This window comes from Falco biarmicus, chromosome 4 (assembly GCF_023638135.1).
Source record: "Falco biarmicus isolate bFalBia1 chromosome 4, bFalBia1.pri, whole genome shotgun sequence".
Taxonomy (NCBI): Eukaryota; Metazoa; Chordata; class Aves; order Falconiformes; family Falconidae; genus Falco; species Falco biarmicus.
This window is the reverse complement of record NC_079291.1, coordinates 61628271-61644199: the sequence shown is the minus strand read 5'-3', so window position 1 is coordinate 61644199 and position 15929 is coordinate 61628271. Positions and strand designations below refer to the sequence as shown.

The 15929-nt window shown below is 43.1% G+C and overlaps 1 protein-coding gene across 1 annotated transcript in view; it reads left to right on the top strand.

The window, feature by feature from the left end:
• The window catches only part of SMARCC1 (SWI/SNF related, matrix associated, actin dependent regulator of chromatin subfamily c member 1), a 90673-nt gene that overhangs the window by 395 nt on the left and 74349 nt on the right, over positions 1–15929 (top strand). Inside the window, exons 2-3 of the mRNA XM_056333991.1 lie at positions 7559–7678; positions 13299–13384. Of these exons, the coding sequence (XP_056189966.1) occupies positions 7559–7678; positions 13299–13384 (206 nt within the window). The remainder of the gene's footprint in view (positions 1–7558; positions 7679–13298; positions 13385–15929) is intronic.

Genomic DNA, 15929 nt, shown 5'->3' with positions numbered 1-15929 from the left:
CGGGTTCCGCAGCGGACCAGCCCGGGTGAGGCGGGGGGACCCTCCCGGCTTTTGTCAGCCGTGGCCTCGCCGCTGCGCCCGGCGCCTCCTGCCGCGGCCTCGGCGGGCCGTGCCGTGCCGGGGGGGGGGTCCCTGGGCCGCGGCCTCGGCGGGGCGTGCCGGGGCAGGGCGGGGAGGTCCCTGGGCCGCGGCCTCGGCGGGGCGGGTCGGGGGGGGCTCCCTGGGCTGCGCTCTCCCGGACCCCTCGTGTTCACGCCGAGGCGAGCCGCAGCCCGAACTTTCGTGTGCGGGCAAGCCTCGGCTCAGCTCGCCAGCGTTTCACACGGGTTGCGCTTAAACCGCGCCCCTGAGGTGTCAAGTGTGTTGAAAACAGGAAGAAAAGAAATATAAATAAATAAAAAAGCCGTTCGGGAGCACGTTCCCCTGGGCACGGTGCTGCGCGGGTGGCTCGCAGCCCAGGCCAGCTCGCTGCCGGTTCTCGCTGCTCCTTGCCCTTGTGTTGTTCTTCCCCTTCCCTGTGCTCCCTGTTCCCGTGCCGCCTTTTCCAGTGCTTTTCCTGTACGGCGGCTTTGTAACTTTCTTTCGGTATCTAAGCCTTGAAAAATTACCTGATGTGAACTTTCCAGAAGACAGACACATCTGTCTAGACAGCTTTGCAGCAATCCTGGCGAGAGGATTAGCTGGGGCTGGGCGATATCAGGGGGAGATGCTGGACAGCCTAGCGGTGCTTTAGTCTCTATATTTACCTGCGATTTGTGGCACATCCCTCCACTCGCTGGTGTCAGTAACCCGCCGCCAGGTCTGCCCGTTGTGCTGCGGGTGCCGTTGATGGGATTAGTTACATGGCCGTGCTCTGAAACGGGTGTCTGAGCTGGTCTGGGTTAAAAACCAGAACGTGTTCAGGTGTGTGTTACCAGTCCTTTCACATAGCTTGCTCTGCCACAGCCGCACGCAGCGGCTTCCGCACGGCGGGGTGGAGGTCCTCGTTCAAGTGTGCAGCTTAAGCTATTTATGCTGTTGGGGAAATTGTAACGCAAAAATATATTTCCAGTTTGACAGAGTTTTGGTTGTGCTTCTCCACTGTTTCTAGACTTCTGAGAAGTGTTCTTTCATTTCATAACTGAACACCCACAAGAACACAATAAACTTTTGAAGTAACTTTGAACTGGCATCTGCCGTTCGGCAGAAGAGCGAGTCACCTTCTTAAAAGCATTAACGGTTATTGTCCCTTGCTGTTGTGAATCAAAACTATCTAGACAAGCTGGTTCTCAGCGGACTGGCCTGGCAGGGCCTTTTACGTGTAGTTCTGGAACGGGAGCTTTCATTTTGTGTGCCAAAGAAAAACTCCTTTATTATAATTGGTTTACACAGTATTACTGGTTATAAAAATTAGATGGCTTGATTTATTTCTTAAACTCTAGAAGGTAATTAGAATTGGGCTAAGAGGAAACCTTTACTGGGCAAGTGAATTTCAAAATACTGCTGTGTAAAATCCTTTGGGAAAAACCAGATAATTATTTGTTTGGGGAGGCAAGGAAACTGATGCTATTGGTGTTTAAAGATGTATCCTTAATACTCTAAATAGAAGTGTTAATTCCTTTTTCATGTGTGGCAAACGGACTCTAGTTTACCTTGTGTCTATTTTCATCTTGCTGTAGGGGCGTGACTTCTTTCAGAAAAGTGCATGGTGATTATAGCTGGCTTTTGTGCAGTTTATACCCTTAAAAATGGATACGCCTACGTCTCGGCAGTGAAGTCGTCGGCTGTAGTAGGCGTTGTGTCTGGCTCTGGGAGCCCGGGGATGTTGGGGACTGCTCAGACTGAGTCCCCAGAGCAGCAGTGAGCTTGGTCAAGGATCCAGAAGTCACAATGGGCCTGGAGGGAGTTAGAGAACTGCAACTGCAAATCTTCTCATTCTTGTCTCTAGATTAGGCAAGTCTTCAACTATCTGGGAGCTTTCCATGTCTCTAGGGTAGACCTAAAAAAGTGAGAGGTTTAAGTAGTAGTGTGGAAGACTTGCACTGGATATTGGAAGAACTCGTTGACAGGGAGGAGTGGGCTGCCTAGGCGGTGTGCTGTCTCTGTCAGAAACCTCTTGATAAATTGTTTTAGGCAGCAGTGTGGGGTTTGTAGCCCTGCGTTGCTGTGATGTGGTTTTCCTGGCACAAACCTTTCAGGTCTGGTTTTTTTTTTGGCTAAAGTGCTCGTGGTGAGGAAGGCCCTTCCCTGGATGTGCAGAAAGACGGCATGTGTCAGGAGCTTGTGTTGGGGAGGCTCAGGTGTTTGGGTGGAGGATGCCTGTAAAGACGGAAGGAACACTGGAGGGGCTGTTAGTGGCAACAAACGTAATGACAGAAAACTTAATCGCTTACTCTAAGCTTCTTCCCGCTCCCTATTTTTGTGTGCGTGTGATGTAGGGAAGTCTTTCTGAGCTATTTCTCTGCTTTGAGGGTTGCAGGAGGTCGTCTCCTTCTGGACGGCAGTACAGGTGCTTGAGCCTTTCTTCCTTGTGAGTTGGAAATGGGTTTATGCTGTGGTTTTCCAGGCCTGGAGGATACAACGGGCTTTCATAGCATTTGGGTAGGCTAACTGGTGACATCAAGGTGTCCGCTAGAAGCAGAAATTTATAGTTCAAAAGTAAACTGGGCAATTCACTTTTTATTGTATTAATGCTTGGTGATCTCTAATATTATGTGTTGTTTGCATAGTTCCTTTACCATTCAGCAACAAATCGCTCTTATTAAAATGGCTTGTCCTAAACCAGTTATTTCTTGTATTGAAAAATATCTTCCTAAGATAGTTTGGGATTTTTTTGAGTATGTATACGAAGGATGCAGAAACTAGCCTTGGCCTTGCAGCTGTAGTCCCTAAGAACTGTTCCCAGTGTGTTCATTGTGGCCAGTTCAATTTATTGGCCTGTACAAGCTTCAGCTACTCGGTGGCTCTGGAAGCTGTGCCCTACCCTGTGAGACGAGGTTGGAAAACTGATTTTTTGGGGGGCAGGGAGGAGGGCGTTTGGGTTTGCTTTTTAAAGAGCGAGTGGAGCATTGTCCTGTCTTCTAATTCACCATTTAAGATGGTGTGGGCTGCCCATATGGACACCGAACTGTGCAGGGTATGAGGAGGTATCACCCCACAAACCACCCAGACTTCCAAGCGATATCTGGGACCTGCTTGCACTAGTAGCAAGTGTAGGATAATAAGTTTTCTTTCCACATTAATGGAGTGGTGCTGTTGCAAGGTGTTGGACTGTTGCCAGTGGAGCATATCTGTTTTACTGCAGGACGATAGCAGCGGGCAGCAGTGTGGAATCCCTTTATGCCCTTCTATTAATAAGCCTCAGCCCGACAGCGAGGAGGGATGAACTGCTTCTTGGCAGCTGTTATGAAATGGCAGTTGTTGCAGCCAGAGATGTCTGTTTGGAGACCACCTGCTTGTTCACTGCCAGCCAAGAGCTGAATTTAGAGGATTTGTAGTTCTCCTTCTGCTGGCTCCGACTTCCCCTGTCGGTGCTAACCTTATCAAGTATTTCTTCAGTGACTGACTTTGATTTAATCTGAGGGAGCATTTTCGCAGTGTCTGCAGCTCTTTTGTGTTCTCGCCTTTAAGAAAGGAACAAGGGTTATAACCTAGATCAAGGTATTTTAATGTTGGTTTTCCTTTCCCTGTTATTCAGTGATCTGAGCTGAAATGTTCTTTGTTTAGGAGAAGGAAAGGATTTGTGCAACAGGGCTACAATGCAGAGCCATAATGTGGTTATTTCAGGTCACTAACCACATCAAAACCAGGTGTATGAATGTCCCTTAACGTCTGTGACAGAAGCTTTCCAGTGCAGCTGCAATGGCAGATCTTGCTGGTGAAGGGCAGTGATTTCCTCTGCTAGTGGTTACTCTCACTTCTTGAATGATTTGAGTTACAGTCTAAGACTTCTGACCATACATCTTTGCTGCTGTAAGGACGTGTGGGTGGGTTTGTATTTCTAATGGACGTGGAAACGGTAGAAAAATCTTTGCCGTGTCAATGTGGCTTTGGTATTTCAGCACTTGAACAAAATCCTCTTATGCCAAAGGTGTGTGTATCAGAACAGAGCATCATTTCTGCCTTCTGGAATTCTCTGTTTAAAAACCTTTATTTGCTGCAGAATCATTTTCTGCTTCTGTCTGCTGTGGAGACTGATGGAAAACTTGCATATCTGTTGTGACTTTGGTCCTCTGTGGTCCCCTCAAACCCACTGCGTATTGATCAGGGAATAATCTTACTGATTTTGATGCTTTAAACATCTGTTTGTGTTGCTGGTTAGTGTGCATAAGCAATTGAAAGGAGTCTTTTGTGTTTCCTTTTGAAGGTGGGTGGGTTTTCCCCCCTTATTGTTTAGGGGGAACCTCTGACAAAATAATGAGTCGGGGTTCCTGATGTTATCTTCCTTTCTGATAGCTCCTAGCTGGCAGTGCTTCTTGCAAGAGGTAAAAGTGGGATCTGCAAGTAAAGGAGTAAGTGCCTGAAAAATTTCATGTCTAAGAATATACTTTCCAAGGTGTCTTCTCATGTAAATGTGTTTGGTGTCCCCTCCTGAAGGAAAACGTCTGAAAAAAATACACAGTAAGTCACTGCAAGACCACCACTTCTGGGTTCAGTTTTTTGACTGAGGTTGCAGTCATCAGTGTTTAGAGCCACCTTGTTTACAGCAGGCAGTGTTACCTTGTGACTCGTTTATGGGTGACAAAGAAACCTAAACTTTTACTATCTCCTTATTGCTTTTCATTTTCTGTTTTTGTTGCCTTGTTTGTGTGAAGAGTACGTTCTGTCTCTGGTTATCATTTTCATGAATTATGTCCCTGTGACTTATTGGCTCCTGAAACTGGAACTGAGAGAACCTTAGCTAGGGGGTTATGCTGAAGGCAGTTTTGTTCTAAGTGCCCTAAAGAAGCTGTGAGTTTAAGTAGATGGTATGGGTTGAGAGGTAGATTAGTGAAATTACAAGGGTTTGGGTTGGTGGTTGAGTTTTTTGTTTCGTGTTAAATGATGGCCACAAGCACAGAATTGCTTTATCCTTCTGTTTTACTGGTAGTAGAAGCCATCAATGCTTGCTGCCTTGTTCCGTTGTATGCATTTTTGGGGTGCTTTTATTAATTTTAAATACAGTGTTAAACATGTTGCAGAAAACTTTAAGACTTTTATCCTGTACAAAAAAAGCAAATGTAGCAGTAAAGAGTTTTTTTCCCCCCCATTAAATGAGTTTTAATGGTTATGGTTTTCTGTGTTCAGTGTTGCCAGAATGAAGGCTGTGTAGCTTCAGATAAGATATACAAAAGCTGCTTTTGCATCTTTTATCTTCCTGGAGTAGGCCTCCCATGCAAAACTAAAGCTGTACTACTACAGTGTACTCTGTTTACTGGGAAAAATATCTATCTGTCTTAAGCTGGGCTTAAGCTGGAACCAGTGGCTTTGCTTTTTGAACATATTTAATGTGTATGACGTGTGAAAGTGTTCAAAATCAAAGCTGTCCTGCTAATAGGAATGGGATTATTTAATATGAAGTCTGACACTTGGATTTGCTGTGCTTTTGTTTTCATATTTTTGCAAATCCTCAATCTGTAGTTTAGCAGATATCTGTTTTGCCTGCACCTTTCAATTTACATTTGTTTGATTGCATTATAATTGGCATAGTTGAATTAAAAGCTCAGAATTTTATTCAGACTTGCATAAGGTGGTGGTGCAAAAGGTTGAACGTGCGAAATGATGGGAGATTGAGGGCTGTTAGCTGTGATTTCCAGGATGTGCATGGATGTAGGGTATGATAGTCACTTATTTTTAAACTATACAAAAAATAGTACAAGGTAAATCTTCCGTTAACAGATACAAAAATACACAGCACTGCATGCATTTTGGTAATCATCCTTCTTGGTTTAGGAACCCTCAGGACACTGATAAAAAGGATTTTGGCAAATTTACCAGTAGCGGTTTAAGTATTATCCTGTGCCTCCCTGTGGGAGAATTTTGCCACTTGTAACAAAGGCAAGAGAATGGCATGCTGCCCGCTGAGCTGCAGCACCTGGTAAGCGAGTGCAGAGCCTGGGATGGGTTTTTCAGTAAAGATGCTGGATTAACTGGGGCATCTGAGCGAGTCGCACACTCCGTTTTGCCATCCTCAGATCAGTAATTCCAACAAAAGATTGCTTAAACTGCTCTGGTGAATCCAGCTGCAGCACCCAGAGCTTCCAGTCCAAAAATTATAAAGAATAGTTGCTAGCTGAGAGGAGTGAGAGGGTCTAGAGGTTTTTTAAAAAAGCCTAAGAGCAGAAGTCTTTATCTTCAGCTGGATTCTAGCAGTGATAAAGACCGACTGTTATTGCTGCTTCATCATATCTCTGTGGTAGCTGTTGTGAATTGATAGGAGTTATTAATTGGATAAAACGATCACAATTACCTGCCTTTCCTGGGGGAGGGAAGAGGACTAAGAAAAATGCGGCTTTGGAAATTCAGCTTTCTGTTCTTTATAGGCTCATATTTCTAGATTAGGTTTTATACACAAGGCAGGACACCTGGGGAATCTTACAGGTATCTGTGTCCTTCGAGTTGCGAAGATTTAATTTCTCAGATGCGTGTCCCTGTCCCTCAAGTGCTGAAGGAGCTTGCATCTCGGAGTCAGATACTGTGAAACTGTCATGGAAAAGTCTGTGTCTTTTTCTTGACTTCTGCTGTGTAGATAGTGCTTTGGAAAGTTTAGTGAGGTTGACTGCAGTTTAACGCTGCTGTTTTAAACCTTTGAGGGCTCTGGCTCAATCTTTTAAGTGGCTTGTGAAGAATCCTTTGAGGGAAGAGCAAAGACCTTGTGGCTCATAGCATTATCAAGGTAAATGACTCGGGTAGCTAATATTGCTGCATATTCTACATCAATGTTGGTTCTACTCTTAGTAGTCTTCTGGCATGGTGAGATTACATCCAGTAAGTGAATCCTGTAATATTAGGAGTAATGAAAACACAGCAGCCTTGGGAGGTTTTTTATATTCCATGCTGTGATTTCCCCTTTTACATATATGCATTTTATTAGAGGTGCCACCTTGGGAAATGCTTAGATTGTCGCAGAGTATTGCAGATGTGGTTGTCTGGATTGGTTTTTCCTCTTCGTATGTGACGTGCTGCGTAGTACCAAATGGATGCTCTGGGGTTGAACGTGTAGCAGTTGATTACAGGAGTCTGTAAAGTTGCTGTAGAAAGCTTTGTGTATGTGTAGGCCAGAATTAGTTTGTTCCTTTATTAGGAACTACAAATCAGATTGAAGTAGTTAATCTCTATCTGTAAAACACCACCAGCCATGATGAGCTGATAATGATTCACAGATACGTGTTGTATTTTAAGACTAAAGCTTAAAAAATGTTTGTGCTTGGTGCTTCTCCTGTGCGCACACCCCCGTCCTTCCTGGACACACAGTGATCCTTAAATCTTAAAACTCTGCTCTACAACTGATAAAGTGGGTCTGGGGAATTAGTAGGCCAGTCTACATGTTTTATTATCCACTGTCCCAAGTAAGCGTGTGCTGGGTTTTTTTGTCTTTCAGTATGTTCAAGCAGATGCTCCTACCAATAAAACACTGGCTGGGCTGGTGGTGCAGCTGCTGCAATTCCAGGAAGATGCCTTTGGAAAACATGTCACCAATCCTGCCTTCACAAAGCTTCCTGTGAGTATTGGAGTTAACCCACCGCTATTACAACAGCATACTTCGTTCTTCCTCTAGTGTCTGTGCCACTGGTTTCCTTCCAGGAGACTTGGAGGGAGATCAGCGCTTAGTCCAAGGCTTTCGTTTCTGTGTCCTCTGGAAGGGGTGAAATAGCACGGTCCTCCTTAAAAGCAGATTTTCTATGTAATACAGCTTATTTTCTGTATATTTGGAAATGATTTCCTGAATGTGGTGGAAAGGCTTTAATTTCAACTTAAAATTTACAAGCTTACATAGAATTTTAGTAAAATCTGTTTGGACTGTTGCATCCTAAACTGATGGAATAGCACGTACTTTGCAAAGCAAGCAAGTTTCAATTGGGGTTTTCTGTTGATAAAACTTCAAACCTATAATGCTATATAATACTGAAAAGTGGCTTTACCGTGTTCTTTAATAGTACATAGTTACCTAATTAGTCCAGGATGGTTTTCCATTCACTCGAGATACTGGTATACAGAAACAATATCAACATTTTAAGGGTTGCTTATTTAAAATTGAAACTTGGCACATCTTTAGCGTAGTACCCAAGTGATTGTGTTCAAAGGCCAGTCCCACTGTGCTTGGAACCCCTGCCTACCACCAAATGAATCTTGTCCAAATGAGTGCGAAGTCTAAACCACTGAAAAGAGGGACCAGGGATGCAGCAAATGGGAAGGACAAAGTAGCAGAAGGATTTTGGTTGAGAAGGGCAAGGACTGCAGCATGGTATCGAAGCACCCAGTTGGTCAACTTGGGGCAGGTTTTGTGGGTCAAGACAACTGTCAAAAATGCATGTGTAAGCACTGGGGAAGTCTACGGCAAGGTCTTTGCTTGTCTTTGCCACACAATGCTTACTGGGAATGTAAGGTCATGCAGTCTAGCGTTCTGTTTAGATGTACGTACCAAGTTCGAAATATTTGTAACTGATTGCAATGTCATAAATGGCAGTTGTTCTGAAAACTATTGAAAGTACCCCGTCTTCTTTGGTCCACCATGTAAAGAATAGTATCTCTTTTGTGGTGATTTTTTCCCCAGATGTTTTGCTTATGCAGCTTCCTTTGTGAGGAGTGTGAATTCACACGCGTTTTCTTCAGAAGAGGAGGTTTCAGCCATAGTTATTGTGTGAATCTCTTGGTGCTTAGGAACACACAGAAGCACCACAAGATGCCATTGAGGTGTCGCTCACCATCTCTTCCATTCTGATCGCCTGCTGCCTTGGTGGTTGTGAGAACTCTAGGGACAGAGGGAACATGGCAGTGCTTTATTTTGGTATGGCAGTGTAGACTGTAAAAATACCGATATTCAACAAGTTGATAAAACCATTTGAGTGCTCTCAAGTCTTAAATCAATTTGTCTTATCTTCAGAGTGAGTAATAAAGATTTTAGTGGCATTGTAAATATGTTGTTCCTGTGTTCCACTATGCTTGCTACTGGTTCAGGCTGCAATGGAGGCTTTGTTATTCTACCATAGCACTTCGAAGGTGTGCAGAATGCTTCTGTTTTACAGGACTGTGTCTGACTTGGGAGGGCGAAGGGACATTTTAAGTGACATTGCTGATCTCCAAAAATTTATTGAAAAGCTATTGCAGACTTCCACTGAAAAGAAACGGAATGAAACTAAAAGAGGTTAAAAGTCCGTGGCTGTCTTAGCAACTGGCTGTTCATTATTACCATGTTCCTGGTGAGGGAGGATCTGAAGCTGAAGAGGAGGAGGTCACGCTTGTCTAAAAGAAACAACCCCAAGTCATCAAAACTTTGAGTGCTATGTACCTGTGGATGACTGCAGAAGTCTTCAATGTGTGACTTGCTCGCAACACCATCGCTAAAGGCTGGCGTTTATAGTCACTTGTGTGATGCTGTTCCCCTTATCGGTGCAGCCTGTCTGAGGTTAAGTGTTGTTCTTGGGAATTGCAGTTGTTGGCAAAGCACAAGGACGTGGCTCGCCAGGATCACTTGCTGGTGAGAACATGTCAAACCAAGGTTGTTACTCCAGTTCACACGAGAGTCTTGGCGCTTATTTTCCAAGTACCAGCCAGTGTCCCTCACACTTGTTCCCTGAGGTGTCTGTTCTGCAGTGCTGGAGCAGTCGGAGGCAAAGGGAAGCTGGTCTCTTCCATCAGTATTGGAGTTCACAGAGGTTTACCTGGACTGCATCTACATCTCTGCAGACTGCATCTTCTGAAATGAAATCCAAATGTTTTGCTTGGTGCTTTGAGTGGATGAAATAGACCCTGATCTATTTGAGAGAAGGTTGATAATTCTGTGTTTAAGCTCTTGTCCTTGGCAGGGATGCCGGACAGTACAGAGTGTGAATAGACCTAGAGTAAATGAAGGTTTGTTAGTTTGACTTCTGTGCGTGTCTTCTCATTATTGCATTTAAATGCATGTTGTCTAACCTTACTGATGCTTAAAAAAGCTGATTAATTCTCTTAAAGGCAGTTTTGCATGTTTCAAATAAAGGCTGTACTAAGTTAATAACCCTTAAGATGGCAAATCGTAAGGCCAGTTGGTCTTAATTGCCTTTTTATGATGGATTTGGAGTAAAAATATTGAAGGGAGTCTGGTTTATTGACAGCTGCTTGTCTTCTGCTGAACAGGTTTTGTCCAATTGTTAAGTTATTTGCTTTTATGCTAATAGAAATTACCACAGTTTAACGGGAGTGTCTTGCTAGAGTCTGCTGACACTTCAAAAAAACTGACACGTCTATGAAAAAGATTTGTATAGTTTTTAGTGGTTAAATACTGGCTGAACTTCTTGGGTGTGGTAGTAATATCCTAAGTTGCCTGAGTTGCTGCAGTTGCTTGTGCTGCTGGGGCCTCCTGCATCACTGAGCCCTGTGCCAGGCTGCAGGGCTGCCTTCCAGAACTGCCCTGGGAGCGCAGAAAGCTCTGGCCCTGTCATGGAAAGATGTAATGTGGGTTAACGTTGGGTACAGCAGTGGGACCAACAGTTTCCCAAAATGCAGGTGAGGTGAGCTTTGCTGCGGTGATTGTGTCTTGTGTGATTAAGTTGTGCGATATGTCTGGCGTGTCAGCAAAAAGGGAAAGGTCGATTCTGGATGACCTTATGTGTGTAGGACAGCTGAAGATAAGTAACAGCAACTTCCATGCTAGTGCTGCAGAAACGCTCCTTACTGTGGGTCTTCTGTTTTTGTATTGAGGTTTATTTTTCTTTTTAGAGCAGCCAGCGTTTGCTTGCGTGGTTGTAAACCAACACTTGTATTCTTGGAGCCAAGTCTTATGGCAATAAAATAATTTCATGTGTTAAAACATTTTGGTTTCGTTCAAGCTTCTGATCAGAGACTGCTTCATCTGCAGAGGACTTCAGTTTGCTAAGAATAGTACTGAAAAGCATGTGGCTCATAAACTGGCAAGTACCCGTATGGCAGCTTTGAGCTCTCTTTATTACTTTCTGTGCGCAGTAGGGCTCTAAACAGATGGTAGACCAGGAGCAGTTCTGTTCTTGTTGAATGCTTGTGAAGGATCTTTTTTTATGTTGTTCTTGGACACTGGTGTATTCGATATCTCACAGAACTGCTTTGTTTTCCATTAGCAGCTCTGGAGCCAAGGAAGGCAATGTTTCATTTAGATCCCATGCTACCATTTTTGCCTGGCTGCAAAATGAATTTAAAATGATTGTCAGCAGTGATAAGGCTGTCTGTAATTTGGTGTTCATTCTGTGTTAGGAAATGCTCCTGAGGTGTAATATAATGGACTTGAAAGAAAATTACCTGCTCTGATCTAAAAAATGAGGTAGAAGCTAGATTGGAAACATTTCCGATGTAGAAAAACTCTAGGAATCCTGTTGTCTTTGCAGTGGCTCCACCTTTGTGCTTTCTCTAGTTCCAGCAGGAGGCAGCTAGCAGAAAACTGCTGGTACCGGGAACCTGTCTGTTAGAGAGCTCCCCAAATTCTGCTTTGTGACTTGTAAAAGTTTTCTATTTTTACTGAGAAACACAAAACTGACCGATCTTGGGCTGGATGTTTAGCATGCGCATGGGGAGATAGGTTTCATTTCCTATTCCAGTAAGTGGTTGGGCATCTTGCAGCGCATGGAGCAACATGGCAAGGGGTCAGCTCAGAGTGCCCCTCCGCACAGCCATGCACTGTGGGGCTGGGGGTGTGGGGCTGTGTTCCTGTAGGGGGGCTTCCTCCCTGGGGCTTCGGGGCAGAATACACGGATCTGTTGTGGAAGCCTAGCTAGGTGCTGGACCTGCCTCTTTTTGTCATTTCAGTGTATTGTTAGAACAGCGTGCTTTTAAAAAGGCTTCTTGGGGTAAACAGGTCTGTTTCCCAGACTTCAGATCTATTTGAAGTCCTTCTGACCCTGTATAAAAGCTGCCGCAAACAGTTTGGCACTGCAGTCAATAGAAGTGTTCCAGGGTAGTCTGACTTGAGTGCATGTTTGTAAATGAATTTTTACATTTTGTAAGAACTGAAGGAGAAAGGTGGGGGAAAAAAATACCGCTTTTTGGTGGATCAGTTTATTAGTTACATTGGAAACCAGTCTGTAACTGTAAAGAGGAGGCCTGGTGGACAGAAACAGTTTGTATTTGCTCTGTTATCCTACGTTGCTTTCCTTATCCCTGGTTAGTTCACCAGTGCTGTTGCAAATTTTTCTCCCTCCTGTTCCCGATGCTGTGTGGAGAGCCTCCAGCGTCCTGTGTGTCCGTACTCACGAGCCGTGCCTGAAGTAGCTCCTGGTGGTGCCTTTCCCTGGTCCTGGCTTCAGCTGTGCTGTCTGGCTGCCTGCTGTTTTGGGGGTGACTTTGACAGTAGCTTGCTTTAACCGAGCACATGCAAACATCCTAACCAGAGGTATTAGTCAAACAGCAAAGATAATTCAAAACTGTAGTTTATCAGAAAAATGTACCTTTCTGTGTAGGGAGCGGTCTTGCTTTTTTAGTAACCTTTTAGAGAAGGGACTTGGTGGGACTCGGGAGCTTTTCAGTCTCCTCGTGCTCCTAGTTGAATTTCAGTTCTTGAATCCGGAGTACCTGTTTACAAACATGTGACTCAGCTGTAGTCTATAACATGGATAGTGAAGAAATGAGTTGGATTTAGTATTTCAGGGCAGATCTACACGGTGACCTTTTCAGACCTTGAACAATCAGCTTGCCGTTGCAGTGGGCGAGGGATGTGAATGGAGAGCTTTAGGAGCCATAGTGAGCGTAGAGCCTGGGTTTTAGGTTTGCATTTCTAATGATTTGTTTTGGTCTACTTTATACAGATGAAGAGCTCTTAACTGACAGCTATGATTGTAGGTTTTATTTACTGTGAAATGGGTGTTCAGACAGTAGTTTGGATTTCTGTTTTACAGCTATGCAAGGAGGTTTTTTGCAAGCGGTGTGCATAAAGAAGGACTTGGAGTTTTCAGATGTATCAGGTTGTTCTTGCAAACACAAAGAATTCTACTTAAACCAAATGCATTTAATCTTCTTGAAACATCCTTAAAGGAGAGTGTAAAACTCCAAAGTAATAAATCTGAAACTTAAAGTATGCATTTGGTAATTTAGATGTTTAAAACTTAGTGAACAAGAATGTATTTGTTTAATTACACAGAAGTCAATGTCACTGTTTTCGCTTCTGTTTTGGGTTCCAGGCAAAGTGCTTCATGGATTTCAAAGCTGGAGGTACATTATGTCACATTCTTGGTGCTGCTTACAAATATAAGAATGAACAGGGCTGGTAAGTTTTTATTTTTGATTTATACACCTTTTGCATGAAATCAAGCACATGAAATGCCTATGCAAACTACTTAAAAGTTTTAATACTTTCTGGAGAATTGGGTAGGCAAGGGAGTCGGAGATGGGAAGAGGCAATTTTTTTTTCCTGTTTTGCTGATGGTAGCTTTTTAAAGACACCCCCCCCACACTTCTTTATTTAAAGATAAGTTCTTTAAGTGTAAGGTCCTGAGCCTGTAGGCTGGGAGTTAATTACAAGCTTGAGGCTTCTTTTTTGCTGTTTACTTGCTGTATGCCTGAGTAAATTAACTGGTAACTTAGAATCGCTGTTCCTCACCTATAAGGTGTAAATCTTTGCTACTGTAGTGAGTATAGAGTTCAGTTAGTTGGGGAAACATGAAGCATTATATAGATAGTAATAAATGCTCAGTTTTCCATTGCTTATCACCTCCATAAATGGGGAGCACAAGTAGTTAGAAACGCTGCTCGTGGAGCTATAGACTCTAGTATTAAAACTATTCACATGACATCGCAGTATTATTTTGACCTGTGTGTTTCTAAGTTATAATCCTCTTTCCAAGCAGCGGTAGCATGAATTACTACATTTGAGAACTTTGTAACAAATCTGAGGATGAAAAGCCAATAAGTAAAAGTAAGCAAAGATTGTTCTTGTACGTGAATTTAAATAGTTTCTGCGCTGATGTTGTGCAGACCTGTAACAGAATCCCTGGAACTGATTGTATTTCTCTTATCCTCAAGAGCAAGTTAAAAGGCAAAAATAAATTGATTTGGTACGGTTGGCTGTTTTTAGGAGTTGTTTGTACTCGTATCAGCTAAATTGATACCTGAGGTGGGTGCATCGGAAAGCTGGTATGAGTAAGCTGCTGTCAGGTTTTTTTCCTACTCCATTATTGCCAGCACCTAGGACGTGACACATGGTTACAGTGTTGTGTGTGGTGTATATTTCAGGAGTGTCTTGCTACCTCTTTGCTTTAAGATAAAGGAGTTAAATGGCTCCTACTTAATGAATACTTAAATGTTCCATTTTTTCCAAACGAATTTAGTTTTCAGTCATTGAAATTTGTCAGCAAAACACAGATATGTGGTGATCGCCTCCTCTCTTCTCACTCTCTTGCCGATTCCTCAAAACTAGTGTGGGTAGTGTCTTGTGTTTGTGCATGTGGGGTGTAGAGGGAAGTAATACTTGAATTTAACTCTAAGGATCAGACTTAGAGCTTGGAATGTATCCTTCACTGACTCAACCAAATAATATGTGGTGTTTTGCCTGAACTATGATTTTGTAAAAAATTTATTTTAATGGTATGCATTGTCGCTCTTGCTTAACCTGTTTGTGAATGATCTGTCTTATAGGAGAAGTACCTTTCCTCGTCATAATAGGTATGTCTGAAAAATGCACTTATCCAGTGCAGCTGGACATACCTTGTCTATCACTGCAATTCAAGTAGTTGTTTGCTAAAACCTGTCAGAGGGTATCAATTAAATAAAGGATAGGAAAAATTTAGTACTGCTGTTATACCTAAATGGGCAACTGAGAAAAGTGCTATTTCTTAATGTGTTGACATGCTTCTCTTTTAAAGTATGGATTTCAAAAGCAGGCAGGAATTTGGGGACGTATATATAGCATTAAATGAATACGTAATGCAGACTTCAGGCAACCAAATGTAAAAAGTTTTGGTCTAACTTCAATGCCTGAAGTGTCTTTGTTTCATAGGTGCTGAAGACTTTATTAGGTCTCTAGGTTAGTCTGTGTTTATTTGGCGATTATCTTTCTGCACCTCCTTGAAACCATTGCATCCGAGAAGGATGCATTTTGCATACAGACTATGAAGCTGTCCCTGGCTGCATAGTGGAGCAGTTGCTTGATCTTGGCTCTTAAAATCCTATTATAATACTTCATTAAATTGTGTTGTGCAGTGAACTGACAGACTTCTTGATGACTGGCCCTACTTCTGGAAGTCAGTGTAAACTTCTCAACACGCACAACGCTATTTAAAGCGGTCATAAACTTATTTTAAAATTAAAAAGACTATTCTAATAAATATTCCAGGGTATTATCTTTGACATGTTTACCATGCCCTTAGTGTGAAGGGAAGAGACTGTGATACTGCTTTAGCATAGAAGCTGTCATTCATGAGCAGTCAATATTTCTGGTGCTGCCCAGCACTGCAGCATATTTACCAGCACCACCTGCATGGGCAGCTTCTTTCTGAGTGCTGGAGAGCCTCAAGTGACGGAGAACATGGTGGTCTCAGCTGAAGTGTCCTTGTTCAGTAGTGTAATATTGATGTGATGTCATCCTTGTGTCGTAATGGGTTTTGTGACTAAAAATCAATCTTGCTTTGGTTTACCTTCATCGTATGTTTATAAACTTTAAAAAGTGATTTGACGTGTTACTGGAGGCAAGCATGTGTTTAAAAGAAACTGTCATTAGATTTGGGCACTGGAATAAATTCTTGTCTTTTAAGTTGGGGTGTTAAAGCATTATCAGTCACTGCATGGTAATTATGTGCATGGCCTTTTCACTGTGT